The following is a 16,275-nucleotide window of genomic DNA, read 5'->3' on the forward strand; positions in this document are numbered from 1 at the left end:
AAATGATTAAATACAAATTTTGTTGACTTATCATTTATTTACTTCATATTGTTGTGAGGCTTATTTATTTTTTCTGTATATATTTTTGTAAAAAAAATAATTTTGCATAATTATGTATCTATAGGTTTTCCCACCACTAACAAAGTACTTTGTATATATAATATATTGCATATTATGAAAATTTTATTGAACCATTTCATCATTTTTTATTCAGTGTTTTCTACCTCGACTATATCAACTGGAGAGGACTCTTGCACAACAAGTCTTCATTTAAAAGAAAAAAGCAAAACATTTGAACTCCAGCCAGAGTGTAAATTATTTTCAGAACCATTAGAGAAAAAGCCAGAAAAGCCAGTCTTTGTAACAAAATTCTCATCAGCAATCGCAACTTTTGGAAACACGGCTAAGTTTACTGTGATAGTTTCTGGATTTCCTAAGCCAGTTATTCAGTGGTACCACAATGGCCAATTGATAAAATCCTCAGCTTTTTATACATTTGTCCAAGAGAAGGAAGAACATACTCTTGTCATAACTAACATTACCAAAGAGTTGGAAGGAGAGTATTCTTGCAACGCGAGCAACCAATTTGGCAAGTCAACATGTACATCCTATCTTCATGTAAAGGTGAAGGACATAAAGGAGCAAGAAGAGACTTTTGGGCAGCCTCCATATTTCATCAAAGCAATTGAGCATGTGAAGTGTGCAGCCGGTAGCCATGCTCTTTTTGAATACACCGTAACAGGGGCTCCACTTCCTGATGTTCAGTGGTACAGAGGTAGCAAACATATGCAGCCTAGTAAGTACTGCATCATTGTGAACAATATAGATGGGTCTGGCTATTTAAAGATATTAGGCATTCAGCAAAGCGACAGTGATCTTTACTCTTGTAGGGCATCTAATCCTCTTGGAGAAACCTCTTGCAGTGCAGAACTCATTGTATTCTTGGAGACAGCTTCTGAAACCACTGAATCACGTTTGTATAGTGTCAGTCTTCCAGAACAAGTCAAGACTAGCCTTCAGGAAGGACAACAGATGGTTTACACCACTGGCACTGAAAACAGGCAAACTGTTACAAGTGGGCAGATGGGTACCTTGCATGCTTTAGATATATCTGCAGCCACTGTGCACATGGAGCAGGTAACTCACCAAGATACAGTGATTCAGTCTCATGATGTCCAGAAGAGAGTAAAAGTTGCCCCTGCCCTGCCAATGCCAGTGGTGGCAACTCCTCTGAAACAGCTGCATATGGCTGCAATGGCCTCTGCTGTTCAAGAAAACCAAGGCTTTACTGAGCAGCACTGTCATCAAATTGTTAGTCCAGAAGTACGAGAGCTTGAATTGAGTGTTGAGGAGCACTCAAAACTTATGTCCGCCATTTCAGAGAGTTCTACACCTCTTAGCATATTGAAAGCTGAGGATTTGATAAAAAGTGAAACTGAAAAGATACAAACAACTTCAGAGCCAAAGGTTATTGTTAGTGGTCCTCAAGTTGAAATTAAGTTACCAATTCTATGGGAAGAATGCACAAAAATTAAAAGTCCTGAAGAGGAGAAAAGCTACAGAGTTACAGAAGGGGTTAAGTTATTGTATACTGCAACATCATTGGAGAATGTAGCACTTACAGAAGGTCATACTTCAGAGCTAGCAACTTTTGAGTCCATTGTATGTTTAGCAGAAAAAGAACAAGCCAAACCAGTGCTTACATCAGTCAGTGAGACTAAGCACACTCTTTTAAAAGAAAAAAACTTTAAAATGCATAGTCCAGACAAGGAAACTGCTCAGCTCTCTAAAGAGCCAATATTAAAATCAGCCCTGGTTACTGAAGAAAAGAACAAGCTTCAAGCTGACAAAACCACTGGAATACCTATTCTAGAGCATCCCTTTTCAGTCCATTCCCAAAAAGAAGAGGATCAGGTGCTTCATTTACAGCTTATCAGTGACCAAGGCACTCTTTTGTCTGAGGGCAGATTTACTAGTGAGAAGCCAGGTTTCGAGCAGGTGGATGTCAAAAAAATGCCAATTATTTTGCACGCAGTTTCTTCTGATGACCAGACAACGTTTTTTTATGAACCGGCAACACAGCTAGCATCCAAGGATACCACAATTGTTGTAAAGCCCAGAGAAGAGTTTCCTGCCCGATTACATCTTCACTCGGTGCAGTCGAATACTACTTTATATAAAGAAGGGTTACTTTCAGTCGAAAAGCCAGATGAACAGAAAGCCATCCAGAGACAAGAAAAAGACCGTAAATTTGTAGCCACTAAAGAAGAACGTGTAAAACTAACTTCAGATTATGCCAAAGGTCTTGATGTGATGGTAGAAGGTTTTAAGATTGAGCACAAAACAGAAGCCAGACCCTTGAGTGTGCTTCAGGTAGTCTCACAGACTGATCCGCTTTCAAAGGAAAGCCCTCTGGTCAGTGAAGTCAAGCTGCATTGTGCAATTGTGCAGAAAGAGGATTGGTGGAATAACATGCATGCAGCATCTGTGTCAGAATCTCATTCAATAGAAGAGGGTCGCACAGACAGTTTCAAAGCAGTTGAGAAATTTACTTGTAAGACAGATGTAGAACCTAAAGTACCGGTTCAGTCTTATCATGTAGAGGAAAAAGCCATATCAACAGAAAGTTGTGTTTCTCTTGAGGCTGCAGAGCAAGACTTTGCAGTTCAGATTCAAGAAGGTCAATCTGTAAGGCATTCAATACTTATGGAGGAAAAACATACTCTGACAGGTGAAATGTCTCAGGGATTTACCAGATCAGAGGCAACTGAAATAAACATTACAACTCAGCCACTAGAACCTCTTTTAGTAAGTGAATCGCAGGAAAGCAAAACTCTTCCAAAGGAGCTTACCTTTCTAATTCCTGTACCAAAATCACACAGCTTGGACATCAAAGAACAGTTGGAAATGACACTTCGATGTGCTGTGGCTTGTGAGCAACCTTTGCTTTTGGCAGATGTAGTGCAAAGTTTAGAAGTCGGGGAAGTAAAGGAGGTCAGGATGCACATGGAACCGAAATACTTGATGTTCACTTACCTTATTACAGCAGCTGGTCCACCCATTGAAATTACAATTGCCTTCGAGGGTGAATACCCACAGACAGCAGCTCTTAAAAATGAGTTTCGTGCTGCTTTCTACTCCATGCTTAATCAGGAGAAACCCATCTTGACCTCTGAACAGTCAAACATCTTAAAACTTGACAGACCTGAGAGACTGCAGGTTAGCAAAGCTTCTTCATATCCATTATCCTCAGCAATTTTAACAGAAAATGTTGAAGTGTTTGCAACACCCAAAATGCAGTCTGCTGCTCTGCAAACAGAAGCTAAAGTCTCTTTGCAATCTGCAATGTCTCAAAAGCAAACTGCTATCCAGGAGTCAAGGCACCATGTGACTCAGAAGACTACTGAATCCAAGATGGAGATCCACAGTTTCACTGAGACTGAACACAGGGAAATGAAAATTGTTTCAGATATTACAGTTGATGCACCTCACAGGCAGGAAACTGTGGAAAAGCCTATGGATGTTCTTATTCAAGAAGACAAACGAGAGGAGATTTTAACAGAGGACATTTTGCCTGAAAAGCTCTTTTTTGAAATACCATTAAAAGATATTAATGCAGAGGAGAATTCCAAGGTTACATTGTCTGTGAGAATAAAAGGTGTAAAAAGTGTAAACTGGCTTTTGAATGGAGTATTGATCAAATCTGGCAAAGAGTTCAAATGTTTAAAGGATAATGACTCTTACACACTCTTAATCAACAAAGTTATCAAGATGAAACATGAAGGTGAATATACCTGCGAGGCTGAGAGTGAAGCTGGCAAGATGTCATCATCATCAAGGCTCACTGTTGTGTCAAGAGGTTGGACTGTGTGGATTTTGTCATTTTAGATGAGATAGATAATTCTTAACAATTCAACTCAGACCATTACTAATTAACTAGTAGGCAGCTGCTACATCATCTTCCCACTACTTCACAATTTCTTTAAGAATTCTTTTCAAGAATACATTGTGTGCTAAACATCTTTCCACCCTCTTTCAAAATAATGGCACATTTTTCATCTTCTTCTGAGTTCTTCAAGCATGACCATGTCATGTGTGATTCTTTATCACCCTTCTGCTAACGCTCACATCACTTTTTTTTCCATGTTATCCCAGGATTAGTCATCCCTTCCTTTCCATCTCTGATGCATCCTGATATATCACTCAAGTCAGTTGTCATAATATTGCCCATGTAATAATGTTTTGTATTTTTTTCTCCTTGCATATTTCAGTGCCTCCAGTTTTCAAAAAGAAGATCTGTGACGTGCAGAGCAACATTGGCAGCCCAGTGAAGTTTGAATGTGAAATTGAAGAGACACCCAATGTGACCTTCAAGTGGTCCAAATCTGGCTCAGAGATTAGACAGAGTGACAAATTCAGGATCATCAGCAGGCAAAGCACATCATCTCTAGAGCTCCTCAACCCAACAAAGGATGACATTGGTGAATACAGTTGTCGTGCTTCAAACAAGCACGGTAGTGACACCTGCTCTGCTAACCTGAGCATCACTGGTGAGTGGACTGGTTTTGAATTCACATGCTATACTCTTTAACAAAGGTTACTGATTTTCAAGGTTTCACTGTTTTGTTTTTTGTTTTTCCTTGAAATCCAATCTGCACTCTTCTGTATGACACAGTTTTGTACGTTTTGTAATCTTACATAAACAATATATGTTGCATCTTAAATTCTTTGTGTGTAGTGATTATGAAATCACTGAAGACATATAAATGTCCAAATCTTTCAAGCTCTTCCTCTTAATGTTATTCTTTATATTCTCTCTTTTTTAATTAATATAATTAATCCTCCTGGGATCAGTACTGCCTCTCATGTCTGAACCAAACACTTGGAAATTTATGTGATAGTTTTAAGATCTTTCCCAGTGACTGCCCCCCCCCCTACTCATTATACTAAAGTGAGTACAAATACTAATTTTAGAATTTCTTCTGATTCAATTCATATATTCTATACAGATGTTATATACAGGTTAACAAATATTTTGATGGCCTTATGTGGTAGAGATAACTGATATAGACAAGCTCAGATTGACTCCATTATAGCAATGGATATTCTATTGTCTATTGAGTGCATATTGGATTATAATTTTGTTGATTCATCTGTTTTAGTCACATGACTTTTTACAGCTCATTCACCATATTTACGATCATCAGTGGGGCAAAGTAAATGTGGTGAATTATAAAAAAAAAAAAAAAAAAAAAACCTTGCACACTGGATTTGATCTTTACCAGGTCCCAGAAAACATTTTGCAGATCTGAAGTAAGCACAGACCCTACCCAATCTAACGTTCACAGACACTTATTTGTTTGTATTTATACATTCTATTTAGGAATATATAAATGTATAATGTATTTATATATTCCTCTATCCAACTCTGTATGTCTGTGCTTTCTGTATGCAGGAGCTATATATGAAAATATATTTAAAAATATATAGAATTGTCCTGTCCATGAATGTTTGATTTGGTAGGGTCCATGCTAACTTGAGATCTGTAAAAATGTGTTCTGGGACCTGGGTATGGATCTAATCTAATAATTTTTTTTCTTGGTATCACTGTTCATGTGTTTTTGTATTTACCACCATAACTTCTCTCTGCTGGTGATCATTAATAAGGAGGATGAGCAGAAAAAGTCATGTTTGAATAGGATGAATAGGACAACAGATGAATAGGGTCACTTTGATTAAGGATGGAAGGAAGATTCATAACATAGTTGGCTTTCAAAAATGGCAAGACTAATCTAGAAGATAGTGAAATATATTGCTTGTAAGGTAGGGACAAAACCTCTCTTCTTGACAGAACATGGTAAGTCCTGTGTAGAAAACGTGTCCCAAGTGATAAATGTTCGGTGTTACTTGATTTGTGATGTGCTTTAGTGTTTGTGTGAGTATATGTGTAGAAAGGTACGGATGATGAAAATGCTGGTTATTCTGGATTTACCACCTACCCACGAAAGTATTTCCACACACCTTGCATTTCTAAGAATTGTAATAGTTTGTTTATGACTTTTCAAGGTCTTTGTTTAAATGGTTAAAGCAGGCATATCTGTACAACTATGCTGCAATAATCTGCACTAATCTATACAACTGCACTATATATAAAGGAGACATAGTGAGGGATGGCCCCCCAAAAAATAATATATATTTTTCTATTAGACAGTGGAAATGAAGCTGGTTTCTAGTGTACCATTACTAGAGTGGCTATGAAAGGTTTTTATAGTTATTGTTACCAAAACGATCAATACTATTGAGTTTACAACTATGGTTATGCTGAATTCCATTTAATTTTTATTCTCAGAATCCCCATCCATCACAAAAGAATTACCAATGCTGGATGTAGTGAAGGTGACTGGTGCTTTATTTGGGAGTGAGCTCATTGGTACTGCCCCGTTTGAAATAAATTTGTTGAAGGATAAGAGACTTGCCAATTCTGACAAAACCATTTTTGAAGATTTAATTGAATATTTGGATACACATGCATTTGAAAGTTCAGATGTTGGGGAGTACCAGTGTTGCCTATCAAACGAAGTTGGAAAAATCACCTCAAATTCAATTGGTATGATAAGAGGTTAGTATGCTTGAGAAAGACAAGAAGAATAATACCTGCAGGTTCCCAGCACTAACAGGTGTGTTACTAACAGGCAGCGCGGGCTACAATGGCTAGCTAAAACTGTTAACAATGCTTTCAATATTAAGCAGTTGCTGTTGCCATGACTTAAATGATTCAGTTTTAATTTTTCATGGTTGACCTGCAATATCAAAATTTTAAAGACTTTAATTAAAAAGAAAAACACAAGTGAAATAAAATCAAAGGTAAAAGTACAGTACAACTTCTACAATTTCTGACTTTTTACATAGCTTATAGAACGTTCTTTGTTCTTTGTATTTCCGAAAAGGCTGGTGGGTTTCCATACACTGATTCTTTGTCCTAGAAGCCACTTTTTAGATTCATTATGATAAGAGGGTGCATTTGTATTGAAACATGCTGGGATAATTGGTTGTTCTGCTTCTCTCGTAGTTAAAGGCTGGCAAAAGGATGCAGGATCTTGAGATATTTGAACATGTTTTTAAAAACGCTGTTTTAGACTGGACTGTGTTTTGCATACCTTTTCTATATTTGACAAAAATGCATTCTCTGTTGAAAATCACAAGTCATATTTCTTAATTCATGTTTGCTTTTGTCGAGTGATACAGTGCCTTCACATATCCTGTGTTTGTTATGTAGTTGTAGCTATGGTTTAAGTTAGTGTTCACTTCATCCGGATGTATTTGACCTGCTTCATCTTCTTTTTGTGGATGTCAGAAACTATAGATGTTTTTACTGGTTATTGAATAATGAATATCTTGACAGTGGTTGTTGGTGAAATTGAATGCAAAAACATCACTCTTGGAAAATGGGAAAGAAACAATGAACAAACTCTGCATCTTCTGAAAATGTTCTTATTCGAATCAGAACCACATGTCTTTCTGAAGAATATACCCAATTTCTTTGAAAAGGCAGTGAAATGGAAGAGGTTCAAGAGAAATCTTGTGTTTGGAAGAAACTGAAATGGGAGAGCAACTGCAACATTCTTCAACAAGGACACATTCCTTTCCATGTTGAGCCATTATTTAAAGGACAAATGAGTGAAGGATCATGGCACACACATTTGTGGCATTTTTACTGGAATACTGAAATTTCCTCTTTCTTGGATTCTTGGATTTTGCAATGAAATAACTATTCTAATAACTCTTGTTGGTCCTCAGTGTTTTACCTCTTACATGGAATGCAGAATTATATAATAATGAAATGGTTGAGGAATGGAAAACAAATTTTTCCTTTTTTATAGGAAAACAATTTTTTGCTGAAAATTCCGCTGTCTTTGAATATCTACAAGAACAATACAGATATGGATGTCAATATTCTTGCAAAGTGTGTAATTCTTTAAATCAGATGCTGGTTACTGTGCTCAAGATGAATTTTTTGTCATTTCTGCTATATTTAAATAACTTAGACTCTTAGAACTTAGACAGAACTGGAAATGACACTTATCTAATATGTAGGCCTATATTTATTTTCCTGGACTAAAGCTTTTCAATCCTCTTCACCTCAGGACCTGCCCAATTTGTGAAGAAGTTGACAGACCTATCTATTCCAATGAGCAAAAAACTAAGACTTGAATGCACATTCACTGGAGCTCCAAAAATGTTTGTCACTTGGTACAAGGATGGCAAACAGCTCTATGCTTCATATCGATACAACACCAAAGTTACATCAAACTCCTGTATCCTGGAGTGTCTGCATGAGTGCAACAATGAGACTACAGGAAGATACTCATGTGAAGTTTCAAATATTTATGGGACGGATATATGTCATGCTCAAGTAGTGGCAGTTACAGGTTTGTAATTTTACTCGTCTCTCGCCTGCCCATTGTCAAAGTTCCATACCCATGGATTTTGCCCATGGATATAAAAGGAATAGTTTGGTTTTGCCGATTTGGACCGCATGTCACCTGGAATGGTGTAATTTTTGTTAATTAAAGGTTTTATTTTTAAACCATTATTAAATTATTTGATTTGGGTTTCTCAGTTTAAATGAAAGATACCAGTAATTATAAATATGTAGGCCTATATTTATTTTCCTGGAGTAAAGCTTTTCAATCCTCTTCACTTCAGAACCTGCCCGCTTTGTGAAGAAGTTGACAGACCTATCTATTCCAATGAGCAAAAAACTAAGACTTGAATGCACATTCACTGGAGCTCCAAAAATGTTTGTCACTTGGTACAAGGATGGCAAACAGCTCTATGCTTCATATCGATACAACACCAAAGTTACATCAAACTCCTGTATCCTGGAGTGTCTGCATGAGTGCAACAATGAGACTACAGGAAGATACTCATGTGAAGTTTCAAATATTTATGGGACGGATATATGTCATGCTCAAGTAGTGGCAGTTACAGGTTTGTAATTTTACTCGTCTCTCGCCTGCCCATTGTCAAAGTTCCATACCCATGGATTTTGCCCATGGATATAAAAGGAATAGTTTGGTTTTGCCGATTTGGACCGCATGTCACCTGGAATGGTGTAATTTTTGTTAATTAAAGGTTTTATTTTCAAACCATTATTAAATTATTTGATTTGGGTTTCTCAGTTTAAATGAAAGATACCAGTAATTATAAATATGTAGGCCTATATTTATTTTCCTGGAGTAAAGCTTTTCAATCCTCTTCACTTCAGAACCTGCCCGCTTTGTGAAGAAGTTGACAGACCTATCTATTCCAATGAGCAAAAAACTAAGACTTGAATGCACATTCACTGGAGCTCCAAAAATGTTTGTCACTTGGTACAAGGATGGCAAACAGCTCTATGCTTCATATCGATACAACACCAAAGTTACATCAAACTCCTGTATCCTGGAGTGTCTGCATGAGTGCAGCAATGAGACTACTGGAAGATACTCATGTGAAGTTTCAAATGTTTATGGGATGGATATATGTCATGCTCAAGCAGTGGCAGTTACAGGTTTGTAATTTGTACTGGACTCTGCCTGCCCCGTCTTAAAGTTCCATACCCCCGGATTTTGCCCATGGATATAAAAGGAATAGTTTGGTTTTGCCGATTTGGACCGCATGTCACCTGGAATGGTGTAATTTTTGTTAATTAAAGGTTTTATTTTTAAACCATTATTAAATTATTTGATTTGGGTTTCTCAGTTTAAATGAAAGATACCAGTAATTATAAATATGTAGGCCTATATTTATTTTCCTGGAGTAAAGCTTTTCAATCCTCTTCACTTCAGAACCTGCCCGCTTTGTGAAGAAGTTGACAGACATATCTATTCCAATGAGCAAAAAACTAAGACTTGAATGCATATTCACTGGAGCTCCAAAAATGTTTGTCACTTGGTACAAGGATGGCAAACAGCTCTATGCTTCATATCGATACAACACCAAAGTTACATCAAACTCCTGTATCCTGGAGTGTCTGCATGAGTGCAGCAATGAGACTACTGGAAGATACTCATGTGAAGTTTCAAATGTTTATGGGATGGATATATGTCATGCTCAAGCAGTGGCAGTTACAGGTTTGTAATTTGTACTGGACTCTTGCCTGCCCGTCTTCCAAAGTTCCATACCCATGGATTTTGTCCATGGATATAAAATAAATAGTTTGATATTGCAGCGTTGGACCGCATGTCACCTGGAATGGTGTCATTTTTGTTCATCATGGTTGTTTTGGGGGGAGTTGGCAACAATATGGTGTGCTGCTGTGACATTTTGCACGTTCATTGAAGTGGCTCAAGTGTCTTAATTCAAGTCTATTTTGCCCTATATCGAGGCTACGATAGGAGCTGGCATGTTTTTTTGAGAGCTTCTTGTTGTGGGATATTGATCAACTTGCGTTTGCATCTGCAAGTTTCCTGAGGCACGCTTGGAAGATATTGCATACTTCAACAAATTTGAGGAGTTTATTTTAAAGAACAATCTGCATGTTTTAAAGGATGAATTGTTGCCTGTTTGTGTAGTTCTTGGCGTTGTTAAGAAAGTAATTTAAATTGATCTGATGATGTTCTTCTTAGAGCCTGCCCGCTTTGTGAAGAGGTTGATAGACATGGCTGTCCCACTCGGTCAGAAACTGAGACTTCAGTGTACATTCAATGGAGCACCGAAGATGTTTGTCACATGGTACAAAGATGGAAAGCAACTGTATGCCTCATACAGATACAACACAAGGATCATTGAGAACACTTGCATTTTGGAATGCCTCCATGACTGTAACAATGAAACACCTGGAAAATACTCTTGTGAAGTATCAAATTCCTTTGGCACTGATATCTGTCATGCCGATATAACTACAGTTACAGGTTCGTATGCCATCCTAGTTTACTTATTTACAGATATCTTTAATGTTTAGGCAGACATAGGTTAAAAGTAATTTCATTCATTTCTCGTTCTCAGAACCTGCCTGTTTTGAACAGAAGCTTAAGGACAAAAAAGTTGCCATGAGTAAAAAACTGAAGCTTGAGTGCACGTTTACTGGAGCTCCTAAAATCTTTGTCACCTGGTACAAGGATGGCAAACAAATATATGCCTCTTACAGATATAATACTCAAGTTGTTGGAAACACTTGCACTCTAGAATGTCTACATGAATGCACTAAAGACACTCCTGGTAGATACTCCTGTGAGGTGTCCAATTCCTATGGAAGTGATATCTGTCATGCTGAAGTGACCACAGTTTCTGGTTAGTGCACCTTAAAAGGCTCTTTATCCTAAAATTAGTGTTGGATGGAATTCAAGTTGATTCTTTAGCCGAAGCCAGTTATTTGCAAGCATATTGATGATGCTCATCCAATATTGTTCCTCTTAGGACCTGCTCGTTTTGTGAAGAAACTCACAAACCAGACTCTTCGATGGGGACAAAAGTTGAGACTTGAATGCTCCTTCACAGGAATTGAAAAACTGTTTGTCACATGGTACAAGGATGGCCAACAGGTCTACGCTTCATATAGGTGCAACACAAAAGTAATTGGAAACACTTGCATTTTGGAATATCATCATGAGTGTGATGAGGATACTCCTGGAAAATATTCTTGTGAGGTTACAAATGAAGATGGATCCGATATTTGTCATGCGCTGGTCACCCTTGCGACAGGTTGGTTAACTGCAGTCAGAAATTTGAGTGAATTTACAGATCATCCAACTTTTTCATTCTTTCTATACTTTCCAATGCGCTTCTTTTCTTTAATCTCAAAGAGATCATCTTTCTCTAGATAAATTGCTAGAATTCAACATTAAACACTGGCAGCCTTTACAAAGGGAATATCATTATATATATATATATATAATATATAATTGAGTATAACTGAAAAAAAATCTCAAACTTAAAGTTCAATTTAGAGTATACAGCGACTTTCAACATTAGCACTGGTGCACAATAGCCAAATGCAAACTAGTGTTTTTTTATAGTGTTATTATTTATATATGATTACAATATTTAGTAATGTCTATAATTAGCTTTTATTTTTATACTTTTTGCTTTCATTTTCAGATTTAGTACTCGTGTTTTGTGCTTGTAATTTTTTTAAAGGTTATTTTTATTTTAGATTTAGTTTTAGGTTTAGTTTAACCATTGTATTTTAACCATTGTAGTTTTTGTTAACAGTAACAACGCTAATGCAATAAACAAGGTCGCAAAAATGCATTAAATAAAGCATTAAATACAGTTGTCTGCTTCATGTAGTAAACAGCTTACACTGTCACGTTAACTCTATAATATCACATTTAACAGACATTGAGTAGTCTAATAAGACACTTTAGTCTGCTTTTCAACTATAGAATTCCTTAATATGCTAATCTACTAAACATTTAAAAAGTATTTAGTACTGGGTTAAAAGGTTTTTATTTCTAGAAGTTAGATTGGAAGGTTAGATTGGAAGTGCCATGGCAGAGGCATTGCAAATATGAATCTTTTGGTCAAAGGATTGAGAAGACTAATACGAGAGATTGCAAAATTTAAAGTGTGGATAAAACTGCACGCCTAGCTATTCTGAAAGCAGAAAAGACAGATGCTTGTCTTGCCATGCAAGCAAAGAACTTGATTTAAAAAAAGAAAAGAAAAAGAAAACAACAACACACATTAAACTCTTTGTGGTAGGTATTTTGATTAAATATGTGACCTTGTGTGTGTGTAATGTGTTTTGTTTTCAGAGCGCAAAATTCCACCAACTTTCACTAAGAAACCCTCAGAGCACATTGAGGATGCCGGGGGAAAATTGGTGAAGCTTGAGGGTCGAGTATCTGGGTCACAGCCTCTATCTGTAAGCTGGTATAAAGATAATAGAGAAATCAACCCTTCTGACATCTATGACATTTCATTCAAGAGCAGCACGGCTGTGATGTGTCTCAAGAATGCCACAGTCACAGACAGTGGCGTTTATACATGCAGCGCTTCTAATGAAGTGGGCACTGCCTCCTTCAAGGTGGTGGTTGACATCACAGGTAGACAATATTGTCTTACTGCATGATTATCTTATCTTATTTCTCACATGTCATATTCCTTTTTCTTCTTTGCATGCTAATTTCTGGTAATTCTGTGATGTGTATTAAATGTGGCTTTCTGTTGTACTGCATAAACATGACCTCCCCTCCTTTTCACTGAAAAGCACAGGTAAAAATGCTGACATTGTTCACTTTTTAATATCTAGAGCAAAAAAGGCCACCGACTTTTGACATTCCCCTTAAACCAGTGACAGTGAGTGAGGGAGAGAGGCTAAACCTTAACTGTCATGTCTGCGGGTCTCCCCCAATGAAGATTCAGTGGATGAAGGACAGAAGGGAGGTCACATCCTCTGCTAGAACCAAGACGATTTTTGTGGATGGCACAGCCACCCTGGAGATAAACCAGACATCTAAAACTGATGCAGGAGATTATCTGTGCAAGGCAACCAACAGTGCTGGTAGTGAATTCTCCAAGGCCAAAGTCACAATCAAAGGTAATTAGAAGACTATTGTAAATCTAAATTCTCTGTACTACTCAAAATGTGCATTTTAATGCAGCTAAATTAAAAGTGTGATATGAAAAACATATTATTGAACTCTTTACATTTGATTAGTTTCATTTTCTACTTTTAGGTGTGATATTCTAAACTTTTCTAACAGTACCAAGTAGAGTTTAAGCTAATTTCTTATTTCATTGTCATGCATTTTGGCATCTTTACAATCTTTATGATTTCCACATCTTGTTTTGCTTGCTACTTTGGTGCTTTGATCTTGCTGTTTCTCACAAAGTTTTACATTTTTCATAGGGCACCAAGCTGCAGTGTTTTGCTGTGATCTTGATAATATTTTAAGAACATTTGTTTTTACATATTTATTCTTGTTTCATCAAGGATCTTTTTAGAAATGCGTTTTATCTGAATAGCAATGCTTAAGGCACCGATGCTTAGACTTACATAAATTGCTAACTAAGGTGGATGAGTTTGATCTGTGAGCTTTATTATTTTTATTAATGTGGAGTTTGTGACAGTCTAACGCAGATGCACTAAACTTGTTAAAATGTTGAGATGTGACAACTATTCTTATCTAGATTTCAGTCCATTTTTATAAGTTGCTTAATATGTTGTTACATTGTCGGTATTACTCAGATAAAGCAAGTGCAGCACCTGCAACAGCACCGGCAGCCCCCACAGCACCTCAGACAGTTAAAAAACTGGATAACTTGTTCTTCATTGAGGAGCCCAAGAGCATTCATATTGTTGAGAGTAAGTTGCTGCTTTCTGCTAAACAGTGTAGATATGTCATTTTTATGATTAGTGTTAAATGTTGAATTGCATGATGGATCACATCACATTCTGGATTACAGAGGGTACAGCTACCTTCATTGCTAAAGTTGGTGGTGATCCCATTCCCAATGTGAAATGGATGAAGGGCAAATGGAGGCAGATGACTCATGGTGGTCGGGTCAACATTCAACAAAAAGGCCAAGAGGCCAAGTTGGAGATCAAAGAGGTGACCAAATCTGACTCTGGTCAGTACAGATGTGTTGCCTCAAACAAACATGGAGAAATTGAGTGCAGCACTGATTTGAATGTTAATGAGAAGAAAGACTCTGGACCACAGGTGGTCAAACTGAAGAAGTGAGTCGGAAACTATGATTTTCTTTGCCAGAAAAGCTCAAAATCCCAATTATGTTCTGATTATAACCTTGCACTCTCTTTTGTTGCGTTCAGGACTCCATCAAAGCAGAAAAGTCCAAAGGAAGACAAAGACATTGACATTGTTGAGTTGCTAAGAAATGTAGATCCAAAAGAGTATGAGAAATATGCTCGCATGTATGGAATCACAGACTTCCGGGGTCTCCTTCAAGCTATTGAGTTTCTGAAGAAGGAGAAGGGTGAAGAAAGTGGACGACCGGTAGATAAATCTAAATTGTTTTGTCTTAATAGATGATCCAAATCTTGCGTTTTCCTACACTGTATTGGGATATAAATCTACAACAAATAGCTTTAATCGGTGCCCTTGTTTTCTGAATCAGGAAAGTGAACATGGAAGAGAATATGATGAGGATTTGGCTAAGCTTGTGTCTGATTTGCAGAGGAGAATGGAACACAGTGAAGTATGTTCCTTCTTTGGGAAGCTGAAGAACCACTGCTTCAATTTTCAGACATATTGGCATATTGTTGCATATGCTTATCAGGTACATGTTGATGCCCTAAATGTATGAATATTTTGTTTTTGCAGCCTGTTACCCTGCTTAAAGACATCACAGATCAGACAACGCAAGTTAACAAAGAGGCAGTGTTTGAGTGTGAGATTAAAATCAACTATCCAGAAATTACACTGTCTTGGTATAAAGATACACAGAAGCTAGAAACTAGTGATAAATACGACATTAAACTCGTGGGCGACCGTCAGATATTGAAGATCAAGAACTGTCAGACCAGTGACCAGGGAAATTACCGTGTCGTTTGTGGGCCACATATATCCAGTGCCAGACTGATAGTGTTGGGTAAGTCCATTTTAAAGACCTTGTATTCTGCATTGAAATAAAATGTTTGTACTTATAATTAATTGAGGCCCATTTACCTCAATTTATTCTACAGAGAGTCAAGTTAATGTTCAGAAACCATCACCTGGTAAGAGGGTAGAATTGCATTGTAGTGCAGTGTTTACTGACACATATTATAGATTTGTCTTACACCATGTTTTACTAGTTCACTTCAACTATAAGAAATTAAATTATCACAATGAGGAGGAGGGCCACATAGATTGCCCCATCATGTAAGGAAATTACTAACCTCTTCTTGTTTCTTCACTTACTAGCTAATGCTAAGCATTTGTTTATTTTTCCTCTTAGTGCTTTAAAATAGCTTGGCTATAGTGGTGTTGATTATGTACCATCAAAAATTGTGCGTTTGAAAGCACATTTACATTTCTTCTTCTTTCTACTTTTTAAATTATGATTATTATTATTTTGAAAACAGAGACATTTTGAAGTAATTAACGATTCCAATTCTTTCATATTTTTTCTAGCTGATCAAATTCAGTTCACCAAGCGCATTCAAAATATTGTGGTGAATGAGCATCAGTCTGCCACTTTTGAGTGCGAGTTGTCTTTTGACAATGCAGTCGTCACCTGGTATAAAGATACATGGGAGCTTAAAGAGAGCCCGAAATATACCTTTAGGTGTGAGGGACGAAGGCACTTTATGATAATCCTTAACGTAACATCTGACGATGAAGG

General features: G+C 37.1%; 1 protein-coding gene across 1 annotated transcript in view; it reads left to right on the forward strand.

Moving 5' to 3' along the window:
- LOC107601612 (titin-like) overlaps positions 1-16,275 on the forward strand; it is a 136,615-nt gene that overhangs the window by 19,658 nt on the left and 100,682 nt on the right. Inside the window, exons 37-53 of the mRNA XM_016293856.1 lie at positions 215-3,859; positions 4,272-4,550; positions 8,145-8,429; positions 8,707-8,991; positions 9,269-9,553; positions 10,611-10,895; positions 10,990-11,274; positions 11,401-11,685; positions 12,741-13,031; positions 13,238-13,525; positions 14,177-14,293; positions 14,395-14,668; positions 14,762-14,945; positions 15,067-15,147; positions 15,273-15,540; positions 15,635-15,667; positions 16,065-16,274. Of these exons, the coding sequence (XP_016149342.1) occupies positions 215-3,859; positions 4,272-4,550; positions 8,145-8,429; positions 8,707-8,991; positions 9,269-9,553; positions 10,611-10,895; positions 10,990-11,274; positions 11,401-11,685; positions 12,741-13,031; positions 13,238-13,525; positions 14,177-14,293; positions 14,395-14,668; positions 14,762-14,945; positions 15,067-15,147; positions 15,273-15,540; positions 15,635-15,667; positions 16,065-16,274 (7,380 nt within the window). The remainder of the gene's footprint in view (positions 1-214; positions 3,860-4,271; positions 4,551-8,144; positions 8,430-8,706; positions 8,992-9,268; positions 9,554-10,610; positions 10,896-10,989; positions 11,275-11,400; positions 11,686-12,740; positions 13,032-13,237; positions 13,526-14,176; positions 14,294-14,394; positions 14,669-14,761; positions 14,946-15,066; positions 15,148-15,272; positions 15,541-15,634; positions 15,668-16,064; position 16,275) is intronic.

This window comes from Sinocyclocheilus grahami, unplaced genomic scaffold (genome assembly GCF_001515645.1).
Source record: "Sinocyclocheilus grahami isolate Dianchi unplaced genomic scaffold, SAMN03320097.WGS_v1.1 scaffold308.1, whole genome shotgun sequence".
Lineage (NCBI taxonomy): Eukaryota > Metazoa > Chordata > Actinopteri > Cypriniformes > Cyprinidae > Sinocyclocheilus > Sinocyclocheilus grahami.